This window comes from Columba livia, chromosome 16 (genome assembly GCF_036013475.1).
Source record: "Columba livia isolate bColLiv1 breed racing homer chromosome 16, bColLiv1.pat.W.v2, whole genome shotgun sequence".
Taxonomy (NCBI): Eukaryota; Metazoa; Chordata; class Aves; order Columbiformes; family Columbidae; genus Columba; species Columba livia.
The window spans coordinates 777,699-796,892 of NC_088617.1; the positions used below are offsets into that span (position 1 = coordinate 777,699).

Genomic DNA, 19,194 nt, shown 5'->3' on the forward strand with positions numbered 1-19,194 from the left:
TCCGTATCTCAGGCTGCTGCTGCGGGTGACGTTGGCGCTGCGGGTGACGTTGGCGCTGCGGGTGACGTTGGCGCTGCGGGTGACGTTGGCGCAGCAGCTGTCACCTCCATACACAGCCTGGCGTGGTGTTCAGCCTCCGTGGTCACGCAGGGCACGGGACCATCGCCAGCTACAACTCGTACTCAGGGAAATCCTGTCGATGTTCCGAGTGTTTGAAATCTGGAGGTGACGTGGTAGCTGAGAAAAGCTTCGGTTACTGTATTCTCAGCCTTTGCTTCACTAAGAGACTCATTGTTTTTGTAAGAGGGTCTAATAAATGACGTGGGTTCTGAAGCAGCTTGTACTAAATCCCTGTGTTGTGGTTGTGAGGTGTTCACGGTGCAGCTGACCCTCGGGGACCAGCACTGGGAGGCCGAAGGAACCAGTATTAAAAAAGCGCAACATGCGGCAGCTGCCAAAGCTTTGGAAGGGACAAAATTCCCGAAGCCTACGGCTCGGCCGTCTCGCAGCGAAGGCAAGAATCCAGGTACGTGCCACAACCAAACTGTTGGGTTAGATCAGAACTTTGGAATTTGCATCATTTATACTTTAAAGAGAAATAGACGTTGATTTGTATCAAAGCATTTAAGTTGGAGCTAGCTATGTTTAGGGAACTTCTTAACTAAGGTTGCTTTAAGATATATTTAAAATGAAATTAAAATGTAAAACTAAGTATGAAGTGGCGCCTCATCTCTGCACGTGTGATTTGCTTTGCGTTTGAATTCAGAATGACTAGGGTAGCGTCAGTGTGTTCGGCACAGCTCCAGACCCCCTCTGTGCAGCTGTGCTCTGCCATCACCTACAGTCCTCCTTTTGTTGTACAGTCACCAGTGAAAATATCAGAAGGCAGCAATTACTTACATCGTGTGTGAGTCTGTTCCATAATTTCATTTCCCTTTGGGCAATCGCCTCATAACAAAACGCTGTTTTACTAGTGAATACACCGATTTTTGAGCCATTGAGGCCTGTGTTAAAAAATTGATGATTTACATGACTGTTCCTTCTCAAATGAGAATAGTGAGTCAATTCCTCATCCACACAATCCATTGAGAGAAAAGTCTATAGCCCTTAGTAGCAATATACCTTCCTTTCAAAAGGCTGGTTGCAATTGGAAAGTGAAGAGTCATAACAACCCATCTTAGGTTATTAAATACAGAAAAACGTTTGCTCGCTCTCAGCAAACTGCTGTCAAAGGTACGCAGTGCGTCTGTTCAGTTCATTTAAAAGTTCCTTTTGGGAAGAGAAGCTTGTGTTGTGCAGGTCACATTGTTAGATACGCTGTAAGAATAAATAAATGGGTAGCTTCACAAGTTTAAAGCAACATTTAAAAAAAGCCCTCAGTAAATTCACTTTTTTGTAACCAGATTTGTCACAACGGTACTTGGCTGCTCGTTTAGACGTGTTCTGTGTGTTCATTAGCGCTTCTGCTCGTTCAAGACGCTGCCCGCGGTGGATCTTGAGCTCAGATTGGCGGCTCCGGGGCAGCAGGAGCTGCGGGGCTCTGGCTCCGTGCGCCGGCCGCAGGGCTGACTCTGTGTTCCTTTTCATTTAGACAGCATAACCCCCACAGTGGAGTTAAACGCACTTTGCATGAAGCTGGGAAAGAAACCTATGTACAAACCTATTGATCCCTATACGGGGATGAGATCCACTTACAACTACACTATGCGAGGTGGTACTTATCCTCCACGGTATGTATCGTTTAATTTCTCGTTTGCAGTCTCATAGCTTTGAGCTTCCACTCTCTTCATCCCAGGGCTTCGATGCTCTTCTGAAAACCAGCTGACAACGCAGTGTCCCTGGCAGGGATATTCAGCTGGAGACGCAGCGGGCTGTGGTGCAAGAGGTTTTGATGAGTACAGCCCATCAATATCTGTCATTTGTCTTAGTTAAGGTGTTTCCTTTGCGGGGGAGTGGAAGGGGAGGAAAAAAGGAACTGGGCCAGATGCTGGAGTGCTTTTGAGGGCATTCGGATATAGCCAGCTTCAGTAATTGAATGGCTAAGTATTTCTTTCATTTCCTGTCTGTGTAAAGCCAAAGGGAAGAAAAGTTTGGTGCTTTTTCTAAAGCAATTTAAATTACACCCTCAGTGTAAAGAATGTTACATGAGCATAGGAACTGACAATTCAAAGCTGACTGGGCTGCCAAGTCTATAAAAGCATAGGTGCATTGTCCTCTGCTCTAGTTGGTTAGAACCGTGTTTGTACTGTAAAACAAGAAATGTTGATACTCAAAGGGCTCTCCCTAAAATCTTTTAGACTTTAAATAAAGATTTGGTTTTTCAATAGTAGTGCCTCGGTGCGGACTCGTGGTTCCTGATATCCACGAGATTCATCCATGTGTAACTGATGCTGCTGTTCGACTGTTTGCCTATTTCAGTCTGTCTCTTTGCAGGTACTTCTACCCGTTTCCTGTTGGGCCCTTGCTTTACCAAGTCGAGCTCTCAATTGGGGGGCAGCAGTTTCACGGGAAAGGAAGAACAAGACAAGCTGCTAAGCACGATGCCGCTGCTAAAGCGCTGAAAGTTCTGCAGAACGAGCCCTTGCCTGAGAAGCCAGAGGTGGGAATCGATCTTGGTGCTGTAAGCATGAATTGCTGAGATAAACCGAGATGTCGTTATAGAATTTGTTCCTCGTTGAGAGGAAGATGAGAGTTGCAAAATGTAATTCTGTGTAGTAGTGTTGACCTACTTGTGTCAGCAGAAACACTTACTGAAAAGCATAGATTTCTATTCCCAAATGAAGTTATATTAATTCTTTTGCTGTCGTATTTTTCCACAGCAATGCTATAGACCTCTGTCAGATATGAGCACTGGAAGCATAGATAGGAACTAATATCTTATCAGGTACAGATCATATACAAACTTCCGAAGAAGTGTGTGAATGGGGTACTTCTTCCTAGTATGGGCAACGTAGAAATCAGACACGGCTTTGCTTCCTGGCTAAAATTCCTCCATGATTTTGGAAGGAGCCTTGGAAGCTCTAGCGGAGGAGGAGGTGCATGGAAGTAGTAAACTCACACACATCGTGATATGAATCTAAGAAGCAAGTTTTCATCCCCCCATCTATTTATGGCTGCCCAGCGCTTTCCATCCCAAGACCCTGTTATTGCTTTTCTTTCTTTATGATTTCTGTTGCCTAGGCAGGAGGTCTCGTTGTGTGCACGAGTTACCCAGAGCCCCCGGGGCTGCCTGACCTGACCGCGCTCGCCCTCGGCGTGCTGGCTGACTGCTGTGGCTGCTACAAAGGGTGCATTTAGTCTGTCCTGTATGGGCTCATTATACTTGTCTGAGTTATGAGAGCTTGATGTTAGAACTAAGAGCAAGAGATCTGTTGCTGCACTCCATGCTGGCATCTGCGTCGCATGTAGGAGGAAGCCATGCGATACAAACCCTGAAGCAAGAGAGACAAGGATGTTGCCAGAGAGGTGGGGAACGGAAAGTGGAGCTTAGACTGATAATTTACACCCTGGGGAGCATGAGAACTTGCTGGATGCTGAGTCTGGCTACGTCCTGAGAAAGAAGGGAAATGAAGGATTTGGGAAGAAGGTAACAAAGGGTCTCAGACCCTTTGAAAATAGCTGGGAACTACCAGGAGTGGCAGAGCAAGAGGACTGAGGAAGTGTGGTGTGAAGCCAAGGGACGTTGAGTTACAACTTGGGTGTGTTGTAGGGGAGAGCATTGCCCAGATAATCAGGCAAAACCACTGGATCCGATGGTTGAGGGAAGAGGCCTCGGGGGCGCTGGGGGGAGCGGTTGGGTGGCAGAGAGCTCTCCTGGAGGAACGGGCACTGCGGAGGGCTGGAGGCTGCTGAGAGTCAGGGGGTTAAACAGAGCGATGCTGGAAAAGACGCTGAGAGACTGGAGATGAGTTCTGCGCTGCACACTGCGGCTGGTGACGGGCACAGTGCGGCCAGGGACAAGCTGGAGCGGTCAGGTCTGAGGGGGGTGTTCCCCTTCAGTGCAGGGGACCCCCAAATTCCTGAGCGTTGTCGTTCTGCGTCACTAATCCGTGACATCCTCTTGGCACTGCTGCTCCTACAAGACGACCGACTGTCAGCAGCCGGTTTTCCGCTTCGGGTGGCAAAGTTCTGTGCGCTGGGCCCAGGCAGTCCGGCTCTGCAGAAAACAATAGGATCACAGGTCACCGAGTTATTTTCTGTTCGCTTTTTTAGAAATGCTTTTGTACAAGTGACTTGCTGAATGTCCGTAGAGTTGTGTTGAAAGCTGAGTAACGCGAGGTCTCCAGAACAAACACGGCAATAGTCTTTATGTGACCGTGTGTCCCTTTCTCTAGGGTGTCTCATTCAGTGCAGGGGTGTAAATGAGGAGGAGAAGGAAGTAAACAAGTAAACCTACAGAGTGTCTTTTATTGACTTTTATTTTTTTAAGGGCATGGTAATGGAAATGCAACTGTGAATGATGCAGGAGCTTGCAGGAAGGGGGAGCTATGACTGAAAGAGCTGCAGTCTCGCTGGAGCTAGCTGAGTGCGGCCTTGACCCCGCTATACCTGCGCAGGGAAGTCGCTTACACTTTCAGGAGATGCATTTGTCATTTTATTTTCTACTTATGTTTGACCTATCTACCAAACAAACAGTAGGAAACGCAGCTATGCTTAAGGAGAGCAATGCTTCAGACAGAGAGTACTGCTTTATAATAAACACTCAGATAAATCAGATCTTAATTTAAACTTTGGTACTTAAACACTAAGCTCATTGATATTTGCGGCTTGCGAACACTGTAGTTTTAGGAATGGCTGAGGGGTTGCTGGTCTAGGGGGAGGATTTTGCCCCCCGATGAGCGCTGCTCGTTCAGCGACGCGCGGCCCCGGAGGATGCGGTGGCGTAAGGTCAACGAGACGCTGTCACAGTGCGGGTGCGCACGGAGGCAAATTAAGGTTTTGCAAGCAGACGTGATCCTGATACTTCCTACCTGTCATTTGATGTTGCCAGTAATTTTCCTTTTAAATGTAGTTATTCTTGTGTATCCCATTTGCGTGTGTGTGTGTAAACAGAGTATGCTCAAGTTTGAACTCTTGTATTTCTGGTTGGTGGGGTTTTTAAATTATTTTGTATATTTTAAAATTATTTATTTTACAAATTTTTAATATTTTAATCTTGTATTTTTTAAATTAGAAAATATTCAGCGTTTAAGAAGAAATAATTGGATAAAATCATTAGACTTTTAAGGGTGAAGATGGCCGTTTCCCGCAGCTGCTCAGCCTGCAGGTGTAAGCCGGGGCAGCGGAAGGGAATGTCGTTGGCTCTGGAGCGCACGGCGCCTGCCCCAGCGGCCCCGCTGCCCTCTGAGCTCTGCTCGCTCTGCTCTGCTCTGCTCTGCGTGAGGGCTGTGGCGGGAGAGCTCCACAGGGCCCTTCCAACCCTAATTAGCCTGATTGGAGTCCGGTCATACTGACAGAGTTGCAGCACAGGCTTACTTTGCATATTCAAATCCAGAGATGCTAAAGCATTGATTTAAGCTTACGAAACACAGAAAGCTGTGCGTTCTAGCAGAATGGTTAGACAGGAATTCTAACTTTGGTCTAAACATACTCAAAACAGAATTGCTCCTGGTTTTTGCCACTTAGTTGGTAAATATGAGCTGCTCTCCGTACCGTTAGCAGGGACGCCAACAGTCAGACCGGTACCTGTGCTGAAATCAGTGCGGCTCAGGCCAGCGGCGCCGCTGGTTTCCATCCTCTGTGTGGTCAAAGAGTTCCTAAGAGGGATTCCCTCTCAAAGGAGTGCGGTACTTTTGCACTTTGCTTGGCCGTTTTTTAATCTATTGCCATTTTTCCTTTTGTGACTGTTTTTCTCACTTGTTAGAGATGGATTTGAACAATTTGATGAAACCCAAGAGTAGCAAATGGTTATGTTAGTGGCAGATTCCTCGGCGAGGTTAGTCTGCGCATACACGTAAACTGCTCTAAAAGCAGCCTTCATACGTCATCTGCCTTGGGGCGTGCAGGGAAAGGAGAACACGTTTATGACTGTTGTTGATTTATAAAATAAACTGATTCAGAACTCAAGTAAAGACAAATAACCAGTAAAACAGCTGTAGTCTGTTTATTATTCTTTTTCTATTAATTTACTCTTTTTAGAAAAAGGTATTGAGGAAAAGTACCTGTGTTTTACACCAAGTGAACAGACTTGGAATATGTCAAGAATATACACTGTATTTATATTTATTATATATTACTTGTGTGTATTCTCTTGAAAGGATATTAAATGGGAAAAGATTAATCCAATAAAGAGAAGTCCTGATCATTTCTGCAAGGAAAAATGTCAGAATTTGAAAAATAAGAATATATCTGAGATTACAAAGAAGGGAAAATATTTGTAATTAAAGTGATCGTGCTGATGTTTTGACAGTAAAGGTAGTGACAGATTGTTCCTAGAGATGCTGGCGTTAAACTTGCTTTAACACCTAGACTGTAATAAAAGAAGACGTTAGCACACAGATTTTTTCTGGGTGTATGGTGCTATTCCTTTTAAACTTCCCGATTGCATTTGAAATAGGTTTTAGAATATGAGGATCGAGGCTGGGTGTTCAATGTGGGTTTTGCCAGCGTTAAGTGGTCCCTCTGCGCCCACGGGTCCCTCTGCGCCCCCCACGAGAGGCTGCAGACTGGGGGTAGTGGTGGGGTCAGAACTATCAGTGTTATCACTGCAAAAGGATGTTGGGCCATATGTGCTCTTCTGAAATATTTGCAACTGAAAGCTGAACTAGAAGGCTGGCCCGTAAGAACAGTGTGAAATCTGATGGGACAGTGGGAGGAGTGACAAGCACAGATTAATTTTACTCGTGTTCTGTTCTGAGATGGGAAGAAGGTGCTTTAAGTGGTGGGAACAAAAATCCTCATATTTTAATCTGCCTTGTTAGTACCAGACATTTGGGATACTCGCTACCGTCAGAACTAGTTTTAATCAATGAGAGCTCTCTAGCTTATTTCTGCTGCTCCAATAAAATACTGAAATCATCTTTGTTACCTGGTTGCATAACTAGTGTTGTGGCATGATGTAATTGGTGAAATCGTTGCTATTCATCTTTATCATAATCTTTCCAATAGCAGTGCTGGACACTTAGTCTTAAAGTGTCTCTGTTGCTGTTACCGTGCCTCGTAGTTCACGTTGGTCTCAGCATCAGTGGAGACGCTTTGGAGTCACAGTGACAGTTTTACCTGAGACAGCAGGAGTGCCGGTAGGCGAGCGTCGCCGCCCTGCTGTCCTCCGGGGTGTGCGTTCTCAGGCCCTGCACCGCTTGACCGAGGGCAAGTTCCTGACAGTACGTTCCTCAGAGGAACAGAACAAACCTGTAGATGCAGCAGTTGCAGGGAAGCGCGTGGACGGGCCGGCCGAGGCCAGCGCTCGCCAGCCAGCCTTCTCCACAGCGGTCCCGTTCTCAGCACCTTTGTTTTTCCTGCCCTTTCTCTTATCTGATACTGTCTTAGTGCTTTTGGTACGAATGGCCAATCAGCGTATGAAAACTGTATTTCATAAAGGTACTTCCATTTGGAACTCAGTTCGTCTAACACTTCAGCTTGTTTTTCTGTAAATAGATTTTAAACCTATTGGCCCCTATTCCATTTGTTTTTTCTTATCATGGGCACGTGAGATACGAAGGCTTGCTAGCTTCTGCACACACACCTTAACCGAGCTGCTTACATTCCAGTTCTGTAGTGATTGTGCTGCATTTCTACACATTCACGTACAACGCCAGTAAAGGTCAGACTACTTAAAATATTGAGAGTTCAGTAAACTGGTTGGATGGATAACATTCAATTTAATAGGAGCTTTATTTTAAATAGAGTATGCTTCTTTTAGGTTAACGGAAAAGAACCAGATGATGAAAATCTCAATAAATCTGAAATAAGCCAAGTTTTTGAGATTGCACTTAAAAGGAACTTGCCTGTGAATTTTGAGGTATGTTTGTTTTACAAGCTCTAGATTTGTTTTTATTAGCACATTAAGGGTACACATTAAGTGGAGTCTTTTCTAGATAACCCAGACAACTGACTTTTAACATACCCTGTTAGTTGTGAATCCATTTTTACCTTTGACAGTCACCCCGATTGTCTCGGAGTTTATGGTAAAGTGAAGAAAAAAGCCAAACCCACCTGTTCGCACATTCACGCGCTAAAGCCCCAGCCTGAGCGAACAGGCCGCCAAGGTTGGCTGTGCATCTTCTTCACGAGCCTTTGGAAAGATCAGTGCTGCAGCGAAAACAAAGCGCAGCCCCGCGCGAGCGGTCAGAACAGTCACACGCGGAGCGGAGGCAAAGGGTCGAGATTGTGTGCAGTGTCTGCGAAGCTGCGCGCGCTGCCGCGCCGCAGGACCTCGGCACTAGGCTTCCTTTCCTGCCGTGAGGTGACCTCCTGTGCCTCTTTCCTTTCCCTTTGGCCTGGCTGCTCGCTGCCTCTCCGCCCTCCTCCGTCAGCTCCTTACCTCCCAGCAGCGGCTTCCCCAGGAGCATCTGTTCCCCTGAACCTTAGCTGGTCGTGCTGCTTTCCTGAGCTGGCAGAGTAACGTTTAAGTCAACTGTCTGAATGATCAGAGTAAGAAAACGCAATTGTGTGTAACTAAATTGCTTCTAAAACTGTTTTAAGAAGTTTTACGTGAAGCTTTTGATAATTGCAGATCAGCCTGAGCATCCCCGGTAAAATACACTGTTACACAAAGCCAGCTGTGGGTGGGAGTTTTCAGTTCAGTCTTACTTTTTAACTTGGTGGATATTTTGAAGTGCGATGTGTTACGAATGGAGTCGAGAGACCAAATCCGTAGCTGATGTCTAGAGAATGCTTGAGTTCTGATCTAAAATACTGGATCCTAAAGAATGGCTTCTCTGTAGTGTTCTACCACCGTAACATGACGTATTTAGTGAGGGGACGTTAACTGTGTGACGTGCACACTGAGGAAGCAGAACAGTCATATTTTAATGTTGAAACAGTTGATCAGTAAATTAAGTAAGATGGGTTAGTGACTTATATGTAAATACCGCTTACTGCATTTTTAAATTTATTTTAATAAATTTTTAAATTTATTTTATTTTTAAAGTATGTTATTTTTAAAGTATGTATTTATTTGGGTGGGATTTGTGCTATTAGAGGATGTTTTACATCTCTACTTCTGGGTTGTATGAGAATCCAAAATCTCTTGATCTGTAGTTTTTGAGAGAAGTTTGTTATAAACACTGTGCCCTACCATTTTTAATGAGTGTTTATCACGCTTTCACTCAGTTTTTCCCTCTGAAACAGGTGACCAAGGAAAGCGGTCCTCCCCACATGAAGAGCTTTGTAACCAAGGTGTCAGTGGGAGAGTTCATGGGCGAAGGCGAAGGGAAGAGCAAGAAGATCTCCAAGAAGAACGCCGCGATAGCCGTCCTGGAAGAGCTCAAGAAACTGCCCCCCCTTCCTACGGTCGAGAAAATGAAGCCACGAATCAAAAAGAAAACAAAGTCAATAGTGAAGGTAAGAGACAGACAGATTGGAAATGTGGCTGTTACAAGTAATCAGCAGGTGAGGGACGTGTCGGAGTTAAACGCTCCGCAGCTGCTCAGCACTTAGCGGCAGCCTGGTGCGTTCCAAACAAACGCAATGACAGTTTGCTCCCCCTCTAAATGGGATTCTGACACCACTTTTACACCAGTTATCAGTAAATTAAGGATGAAAGAGAAACCTTAAAAGAATGATTGGCACATAAAAATCAAGCTCTGACTTTCAAGCCTTAGACTTCCCGGCTTTGGGTTTTGCACGGTTTTGCTTGCGCAAAATCTCCTGTAAGCCCGTCCTGCCTAATATAGCAGGATTAGAGCTTGCAAAACTGTTACCAGCAGCAGGTTAAATGTGGTCAACTGTGACAGCAGAGCCAAATACATTGAGTGTTTCTCTTTGGCTGTGACAGTGTGACAGCAACTTTTATTTCAGTGTTTTTAATTCAGTTGCGGGCTGCATTTTGTCAAATAAACCAAATGTTCACAAATTTTGGCTTATTTCCTAACCATTGTCCTACATAGCTGCAAACGAGTCCGGAGTATGGCCAAGGAATGAATCCCATTAGCAGACTTGCCCAGATCCAGCAGGCCAAGAAGGAGAAGGAGCCGGAGTACATGCTGATCACAGAACGCGGCCTCCCCAGGCGCCGGGAGTTCGTTATGCAGGTCGGTGTGTTAACCTGAGAAATGTGCTTGCATGACTGTCATTTGCATTATTATCATGTTTTAACTTGCAGTAATCAGGTTGGCATGATGAGTCAAACAGCAGGTCAACAGGGTTGCAGGCAAATTGCCATGAATTTAGTAAGAAAATATCTAGTACGCTATGTTCGAGAAAAGTGATCTGAATCGTGTTCATAAAAACTTGCATAGGGCACCACAAGTCTATGTCATAACTGCTTAATATTTCAATTAACAGGAATATTAATATTCTGTTAAGAGACACTGAGCTCCCTGTATTTAATAATGCAGGATTCATTAACACGAACATGGTGTCCTTCATTTCCCGCTTCCCCCGATCTCTGAGTGTTGCTTTAGAGTGCAGCACTTTCTGCTCTCTGCACCGCAAATCCCAATAGCGTCGTTGTACTTTAATACTGAGTATCTACTAGCCCCTTACAATTAAGTATATTCTCCAGAGCTCTCTCCTCTTCTGGCCAAGGCACAGGAGTTAGTTGTTTTCTGTCCGTTACATTAGTAAATCTGCCAGACCTGTGACTTCAGCTTGGAGAATTTACCTCTGCCCTGATACCAGCTCTGAGCGTTTAGGCTGTTGCCAAGGTGAGATGATGAAATAGTCGCTTGTGTGACTCCTGTTTGGAGTTTTTGTGCTTGGAGGCCAATGATCATTGGTAATAAATGACAGCTTGCTTAGAGTAATGATCACTTGAACCCTACGTGACTCACAGCATGCCTAAGACACAGATCACTAACAAGGGAATCCTCATACTACTGTGTAAGAATGCGCTTGTCTTTCCCTCCTCTTCTGTCAGGTGAAAGTCGGTGTACACACAGCCGAAGGAATGGGCACCAACAAGAAAGTTGCTAAACGCAATGCAGCTGAAAACATGTTGGAAATTTTAGGTTTCAAAATCCCTCAACCTCAACCTCCAAAGCCAGCGTTAAAGACAGAGGAGAAGGTAAGAGCCCGTGAGAATCAACCGCTGCTCTAAACTACCGCAAAAGCTGAGCTGAACCAATCCCAGCTTTGCAAGGCTTCAATTCTTGCAAGTAAATCCAAGTATCATCAGAAGGCTAAAGGAATGTATTTCTTCTTTAAGGAATGGCTCAGAACCGGTGATAAATGACGTACAGGGTCTTAGGAGCCTGCAGACATGTAGGTTATAGGACTTTGCGGTAGGAATAGTTTCGCACAGCCTTGCACAGCTGCAGTGCAAAGTCTGTAACAGCTCCTTGGTGGCTCCCTTGGCAGGAAGGAGCCTCCTGTTCTCCTCCTGACACAGAGGTGTTACCAGGGTTTTAAGTGTCTCCTTTTCCATGCGTACGCCCGTTTGTGTGCAGCACACTGTCCTCAGCAGCGCTAAGTCACGTTGCTTTAACTGGCTTTATTGTGGTGTCTAGTTCTCAATATCTGTCTTGTTAATACCCCTCTACTACTCTGTAGATAGTTTTAATCATTCAGTGAATAAAAATCACCGAACTTGCCTGTTCTTGGTAGCTGTTTAATCATTGAGGTTTTTGAATAATACATTCTTCAGTAAAATTTTGAGTAGTCAGATCACCTACATCTTGAAAACTTTAAAATTTGGGGGAAAAGAAGTTTTTAAAGGTATTTTGTGGTTTTGGCTTCTTTTCCTTTTGTTTTTAAGACACCAGTGAAGAAACCAGGTGATGGCAGAAAAGTAACCTTCTTTGAGCCGGGCTCCGAGGAGACTTCGACTAGTAAGTACCTGCCAAGGGAAGCGTGGCCCTCCTGGCGCGCGCGGTGTCCCCGTCCCTCCCGCGGTGTCCCCGTCCCTCCCGCGGTGTCCCCGTCCCTCCCGCGGTGTCCCCGTCCCTCCCGCGGTGTCACGACTGCACAGGCGGAGCCGTGCGGCTGCTGCCCTGCAGAATGCATCTGCCCTTGCGAGGGTTTTGTTCGCTCAATCAGTTATTCAACAAGCAAACTCAGTGTTGACAGTGCTGGATTGACCCAGCAAAAGTGAATCAAGCTCGCTGAGGTTGTTAGTGTCCCAGAAGTCATTTGAAACAAATGGCCTTTTGAAAAAGTGGCTTTTGATGCCTGTAGGTGCCTTCATGTGGCTGCAGGAGGCCTCCCGGGAGCAGCGGCTGTTCAGCATGTGCCTCTCTCTTCTCAGGTAATAAAGAAGATGAGTTTAGGATGCCTTACCTTAGCCATCAGCAGCTTCCTGCTGGAATTCTTCCCATGGTCCCGGAGGTTGCACAAGCTGTAGGAGCCAATCAAGGACACCACACCAAAGAGTTCAGCAGGGCGGCCCCAAACCCCGCCAAGGCGACAGTGACAGCCATGATCGCCAGAGAGCTGCTGTACGGTGGCACTTCTCCTACTGCCGAGACCATTCTAAAGAATAACAACTCGTCAGGCCACGTACCCCACGGACCGCTTGCCAGGCCCTCTGAGCAGCTGGACTACCTTTCCAACGTTCAAGGAATCCAGGTGAGTGTTCGGCTTTGCGGGGTTTCTTCCAAAGCCATCCAGACTGGTCCAGCCTGCTGGTTGTTGTAAAGCTTTTCAGCTCTGCTGGCGACCGATGTCTGCTGGGGCTGCTTGCGACGCTGACATTTGTGTAGATGTTTTTACTGTACCTACGAAATGTGCCGAATTTTACAGCTGCTTTATTTAGTTTTCAAATGTGGATTTCTGTACTGCATCCTCAGCCTAAATTCAGTGCTGGAAGAATAAAATTGAAAGGAGCAGTTTCTGAAAATTGTCATGATGCAGGAACATAGTATGAACTTGAACTTGGCTGATCCGAAATCAGGTTCTTTGAATAATGTTTCATACATTGACACTGGCTGTGAGCTGTACATGTTTTGTTTGGTCCCTTTGATCAGAACCGCATGCAAGTTCCTATATGAATACGTTAAGGGAGCTCAGTGGGTTAGAAAGTGTAATAGGGAAAGTTTTAAATGTCGATAGCAATGATCAGAATAAAGGTGCCAGCAACAGTCATTACTGAATAGCCACGTTATTCAGAAGGCTTGCAGAGCTCTCGTGGTTGCTAAAACGCATTACAAGTGAAGTCAGGCTTCAAAGGAAGTGGTTCTACTGGCTGACGGAATGATTTAAAGACAGGATGATTCTAAATTGTGATATATTTGCTGTACTTGGTTCACTGAAAAGAACTAAATCTTCTCTTTTCTTCAGGTTGAATATAAAGACTTTCCAAAAAACAACAAGAACGAGTTTGTATCTCTTATAAACTGTTCCTCTCAGCCGCCGCTGATCAGCCACGGGATCGGAAAGGATGTAGAGTCCTGCCACGACATGGTACGGTGAATGTTGCTGGAGTGCTTTGCGTCCGGCCTGCAGTGAGATAGCACCAGGTGCCATATCGCTCCTGGATAGCAGTGAATTAAATGCTGTATGATTCCCTGGCTGCTTTTTGTCTGATATTCCCCAGGTTGCTGAAATAATTGATTAATAATATCACAAACTAATGTAAATAACCTTTAAAATGCTTAATACGTGCTCACAATTTTGGTCTACAAAAATGCGTTTGCTTTATCTTGATACGATTTGCATGAGCACATATTAAACAAAATGTATGAAAAGGAACTTTTAAAACATAAGAGCATATCAGCTTATTTTCTATAACAGAAGGGGCTGGTATTTCATTGGTTAAGCTCCCTTTCTAAGCAAGGTCTTTGAAATATTTCTTTGTGAAAGAATCAGTCTTCTAGGTTGTGAACTGTGAGGGACTATAGAAGACATTATATATTGCTAACAATATGTTCACAGTTTACTGTAATTTGAAGAGTTTTGTTCTTTCGGTGTCCGGTGGTGACCCGGGTACTGAGCGCAGACTAAAGGAATGGTTTGCACTATGGAAATACACTTAGAAAAGGAAAACTTGGTTGTACTGATTTTTATACTAAAAATTCTTGCAGTAATTTCCCAACAGCTATAATTTGATACAGGTGTCTTTGATCTTTGTCACTTAATTTTGACAATTTCATGCCCAGCTTCCATGCTGCCGCAAAGGGCTCCTGTACCAGTGGGCACACAGGTCAGGCCAGTGGGTAAAAGGGAGAGGAGCAGCCAGTTCGGAGTTTAAACACCACGATGGGGCCAACCCGAGAAGCTTCCTCCGTTCAGAGTTCCAGCTTCATCTGATGCGTGTGCCGTAACTAACCAGGGACGCTCTGAAAAGTGCCCCTGGAGTTGATCTGAATAGAGTTGAAAAAAGGTGACCGACTTGTGCACCAGCCACGTCCCACGGACGCCTTTCAACAACCGCATGTGCCCCGTGGGCTGCGTTGGATTCTCGTCCAGCTTTTCTGTTTCTGCAAAGGACTTTTTGGTTCTGTGTGTATTAATGTCCTTTACCTTAAGCTCTGTACAGTTTGAGCCACTACTAATTTAGTGTCTTTTCCCTTGATATTAATAGTACTGCGGAATTCATTTTCCCTATTGCTAAAACAAATGCAACGGGAATCCCGTAGCCACAGCACGTTCTGTTGTGTAACGCAGCGGGATTAAATTCTGCACCATTGCGTTGTTTTCCACCATCATTATGCACCTTAAAAATACATTACCAGGATTAGAACGTGTACTTTGTTTCAAGCAGCCCCGGTCCTGCTTTCACTCAGCGGAATGGACGCCGGTTGAGTTGCTGAACGGTCTCTCTTTTCTTTAGGCTGCACTGAATATTTTAAAGTTGCTGTCTGAGCTGGACCAACAAACCACAGAGATGCCAAGAACGGGCAATGGACCAATGTCTGTGTGAGTGTGACCGTTGCCTTTCCCTCGCGTTCACGGGAGCCTCTAACCCGGTGATGTGCTAGAAACAAATACAGTGGGAGGGGTATTTTCTTTGCCGGAAAAGTTAAAATGCTGTTCTCTTCTTCAGGAGGACGAGAGGGTCGGTTTATCATCAAGCTTGTAGCTTTGATGTGTCAAATGCAAAATGCTAAGCAGGAGCAGTTGGATATAACGTAATGGCTGTGATCCAGAGCAATTCTGACTGGGCTCCCTCTGCTTGAACCGTTTGTGTACAAGTATTTGTAAAGGCTGTGGCTTGTCGGGGTGCTTTGGGTGGCACAGCTGCTCCTCTCTCTAGAAGTCTGAACTAGAGGTTTCGCAGCCTGCTCTGGGCGGAGACACGGAGGGCTTGCACGTCGCTCCCTTTGAGCCACAACAGCACCTACTCGAGCCCCTCCTTTAGATAATAAGCTGTTAAAATGGCGAAATTAACAAAGTGCTAATTGATAAAAAAAATGAGGCCAGTTACATGGCAACCAGTTGTTTGTATGCACCTCACATTGTTTGTGTCAGATACAGAAGCGTCTTGTTGATGGCAACGGTGTCTTATCCGAAGTAACGGGTGTGTTCTCATTGGCAGATGTGTGAAACAAGAAATGGAAGGTGACCCCCTCCTCAAGCCGGCCAACTCCAGCACCCTGGGACAAGCACTGGACAGCACCGCCTGAAACAGGCGCTTGACTGGACCCGAACCTGAAAGCACCAGAGAAAATCAAATGCTTCCTATTAATGTAACCTAACTGTTCTAGAGTGCTACAGTCTCGACAACCTACTGTAGTGTCCGAATCATAACCGTTGCTTTTTCTTCAGACAGTGATAAATTTTTAGTTTCATTATGTTGTTTTGATTGAGATGACACTATAAATTTTTCATTTAAAAGTTTCTTAATTGTATCTAGAACAATAGCACAGTTTAGAAACTTTGTCTTCTGAGACTGACATGTTGTCTGTGAACTAACTTGGGAAGATCATATCCATGTATGTGGTTACTTCGTTTTTACTGAAATAGTAAAGTTTCGCTGGAAACAAATTGTGTGCCCACCATTTTAAGAAGTCCAATATTTTCGCAACCCTAGCTTAATTATCCAACGGTTGAATGAATTAAAATACCTTAGGAATTTTAAACTTTGATCATTTTTCGTTAACTTCTAGTTTTCTCGAGCGGGGGGTAGGGAGCTCGGACGCAACGTGACTTTAAATGATCTCTGCTCTTGTTTTAAGGCCTGTGTGTAGACGGCACACAGCTCACTACATTACAGGATATGATCTCAATGTAGTGCATATAAAACCGCAGATTGATTTTCCTTGAGTGCTTTATACTGTTTAATTACATCTCCATGTAGGGCTGAAAAAAATTACCTATGTTTATATATAAACTGTGTTGCTTTTGATGTTGTGTTATTGCGCGCTGAAGCGTGCGCAATAAGTTTTTGCATATGGTCCAGGTAAAGCACGATAGCCTTGCAAGTTAAGTACTGCTTCAGTTCATTGTTTACGCTGGAATTTTTTCTCCCCATGGAATGTAAGTAAAACGTAGTGTTTGTCACCAATAAATGGTAATACTAAAGTTTTTTGGTTAATTTATTCTTGTATGCCACCACAGGGGCTGCTTTTTTATAGGATTTGTAATGCTTGTGATATAGTACGGGCAGTATTGTAAAGCTATGGAGTAACTGTACAATGGTTATCAATTACATATAAATAACTACTATTTAGTAATGTGGAGGATGTGAAAACCTGGCAAGGTCAAGGAAATTCAAAAGTAACGCAGGTACATTTTGTTATTTGTGCCACAGTGTGTTAGTGCAACTGTATTAATGGAGCTTAAACTAAAGATGTGATTATGATGAGAAACCTGGCACGACAGGTTGGTATGATTTCAAAGCTCAAGTCCCTACTTTTAAGTTTCCTTGTTTGCTTCTCATTTGAGTCATAACCTTGCCTGGCGCTTAGTGATGTGGGGGGGACGTTGAAAACCAAACCTGCCCTCTGGCAGCGCAGACCGACACACGACCGCGCACCGTCCGGATGTGACCGCGCTCAATGTGCGCGTCCGGTGCCGCGCGTGGGGACGCGGGGAGCGGTCACGGCGCTTGGTGTGCGCGTCCGGGGACACGCGTGGGGACATGGGGAGCGGTCGCGGCGCTTGGTGTGTGCATCTGGGGACACGCGTGGGGACGCGGGGAGCGGTCTCTGTGCTCGGTGCCGCGCGTGGGGACGCGGGGAGCGGTCACTGTGCTCGGTGTGCGTGTCCGGTGCCGCGCGTGGGGACGCGGGGAGCGGTCACTGCGGTCGCTGCGGCTCCAGCCTAAGTGTCTCGGCCGTTTTATTTGCGTTATCAAAAGCAATTGGGCCACATTAACCGCATACCAAATTTTATTGAATCAAGTTGGTTTTGATCGTTATAAACACAAAAAAAATTGTAAAGTTTTTTGGGTTTTGTTTTTTTTTTTTAATTTTGGTTTGGGTTTTTTTGTTCCTTTTTTTTTTTTTTTTTTTTACATTTGTAGAACTAAAATGCTGTACATTTAAAAATTAAAAGAAACTTGCTAGGCTGAGGCTTTGTATTGCAAATTCTTACCACTCAGAAACTACTTACCAAGCAATTTATATTGCAGAGCAGACACCACGTTGATAGTGGTGTAAATCATCTCCCTGTGGTTATCGGCTGCTGCTTAGGAGTTTTCTCTTTGGATGGGACTAGAGCCTATTCTGATTATTTTGCAGCACACATTTGTTGATCATCCTGTGTTTCATACGGACCTTCATCTAGCTGCTTTGCCGTAGATACCTGTGTTTCAATACTCCGGAACGCCTCTGTCATCCGGAGGTGCCGTGTCCCAGAGCTCGCAGTGGAAGGCTCGGGTCGCTGGGGGGTTACTGGTAAGCCAAAGCGAGTTCTAGGAAAACAAAGTGTTTCTTTAGAGCACTGCAATCACTCGCTTTTTCTGTCATCTCCTCTTTATGTGACACTTTTGTTCAACAGATACTAAACTGTTCTACAAAGAATACACACAGGAGAGAGCTGAGGTGATGGTGCAACTGTGTGACGGCAGCGGCCTGGCAGGCTAGTCCTGGAATAAATCACATTTGTGAGTGCGAGCAAAGCGCCGTCTGCAAGTCGCCACCTCTTCCGGTTCTTTCTTTGAACTGTCTGCTCTTGGTTTTGATCTTAAGAAACCTTTTGACTGCAAGTGAATGAGCTGGAGCTCCTGCATATGAGTCTCAGTGAACATTAGCTTGGGTTTCATGCCACATATTATAGAAAATTTAAGGGCTGCCTGTGCCACCAACAGCCCAGCGCGCTGCCACCTGTCACTGCCCCGTGCCACCAACAGCCCAGCGCGCTGCCACCACCCGTCACCGCCCCGTGCCACCAACAGGCCAGCGCGCTGCCACCACCCGTCACCGCCCCGTGCCACCAACAGCCCAGCGCGCTGCCACCACCCGTCACCGCCCCGTGCCACCAACAGCCCAGCGCGCTGCCACCACCCGTCACCGCCCCGTGCCACCAACGCGCGCGGCTGTCCCGGGTGAGACGCCGAGGTCCTGCTCGGCAGCGGGGAGCGAAGCTTGCACAGGCCGGCCGCTCTGCACAGCAGCGCCCAGGGAAGAGGTTCCCCCTACAACTGAAGAACAGGGTGAACTTGGGCTTGAGTATGCTCTGACTCTTGCTGCCTCCTGAGGCACCTCCCGAGGGCAATGGGTCTTGCTGCCACGAGCCCTGACTGAGTTGAAGAACTCATCTAGCTAAAGAGATTTTCAGCACTGTTCTGCGAAGGAGAATAAACCCCAGTGAAATCAGATAAATTTGATACTAAGCTGCACTGCAGCTGTTTAACACCCCAGACCTTCACATTTTCCCTTCCCTGCCAAGCCTGGGAACACAAATGACATTTACAGTTCCTTTAGCTTTGTACATGTGATGTGGGTTTGCAGTGTAACAAGATTAGTTTTCCCTGTAATCCTCTTAAAATATCCTTTGATTTTTCATCTTTTGGTGTTCTGGAACTTGGATTAATGGGATAGAGATTTATTCCACAAGTCCTGTCTGATAAGTGCTTTCAAGAATCAGTCACCTACAAACACATTTAATTTGGAAAACGCATTTTAATGGTAGCTGAATTATGCAGTGTTACAACAAACGTGCTAAAAGGCCTATATATGTACTCGCAGTGTGTATGTCTGTAGATAGTGCTAT

At 45.6% G+C, this 19,194-nt stretch overlaps 1 protein-coding gene across 9 annotated transcripts in view; it reads left to right on the forward strand.

Moving 5' to 3' along the window:
• STAU1 (staufen double-stranded RNA binding protein 1) overlaps positions 1–16,560 on the forward strand; it is a 28,655-nt gene extending 12,095 nt beyond the window's left edge. For 2 of the 9 annotated variants that reach the window (XM_065031779.1, XM_065031780.1), the window contains 12 exons: positions 370–526; positions 1,592–1,730; positions 2,434–2,599; positions 7,862–7,960; positions 9,274–9,504; positions 10,050–10,193; positions 11,021–11,167; positions 11,858–11,930; positions 12,347–12,666; positions 13,378–13,500; positions 14,870–14,955; positions 15,575–16,560. In XM_065031779.1, the coding sequence (XP_064887851.1) occupies positions 370–526; positions 1,592–1,730; positions 2,434–2,599; positions 7,862–7,960; positions 9,274–9,504; positions 10,050–10,193; positions 11,021–11,167; positions 11,858–11,930; positions 12,347–12,666; positions 13,378–13,500; positions 14,870–14,955; positions 15,575–15,662 (1,773 nt within the window). In that variant the 3' untranslated portion in view covers positions 15,663–16,560. The remainder of the gene's footprint in view (positions 1–369; positions 527–1,591; positions 1,731–2,433; positions 2,600–7,861; positions 7,961–9,273; positions 9,505–10,049; positions 10,194–11,020; positions 11,168–11,857; positions 11,931–12,346; positions 12,667–13,377; positions 13,501–14,869; positions 14,956–15,574) is intronic. The other 7 variants (XM_065031781.1, XM_065031782.1, XM_065031783.1 and 4 more) reach the window with 6 other exon arrangements.
• The last annotated feature ends 2,634 nt before the right edge of the window (positions 16,561–19,194 follow it).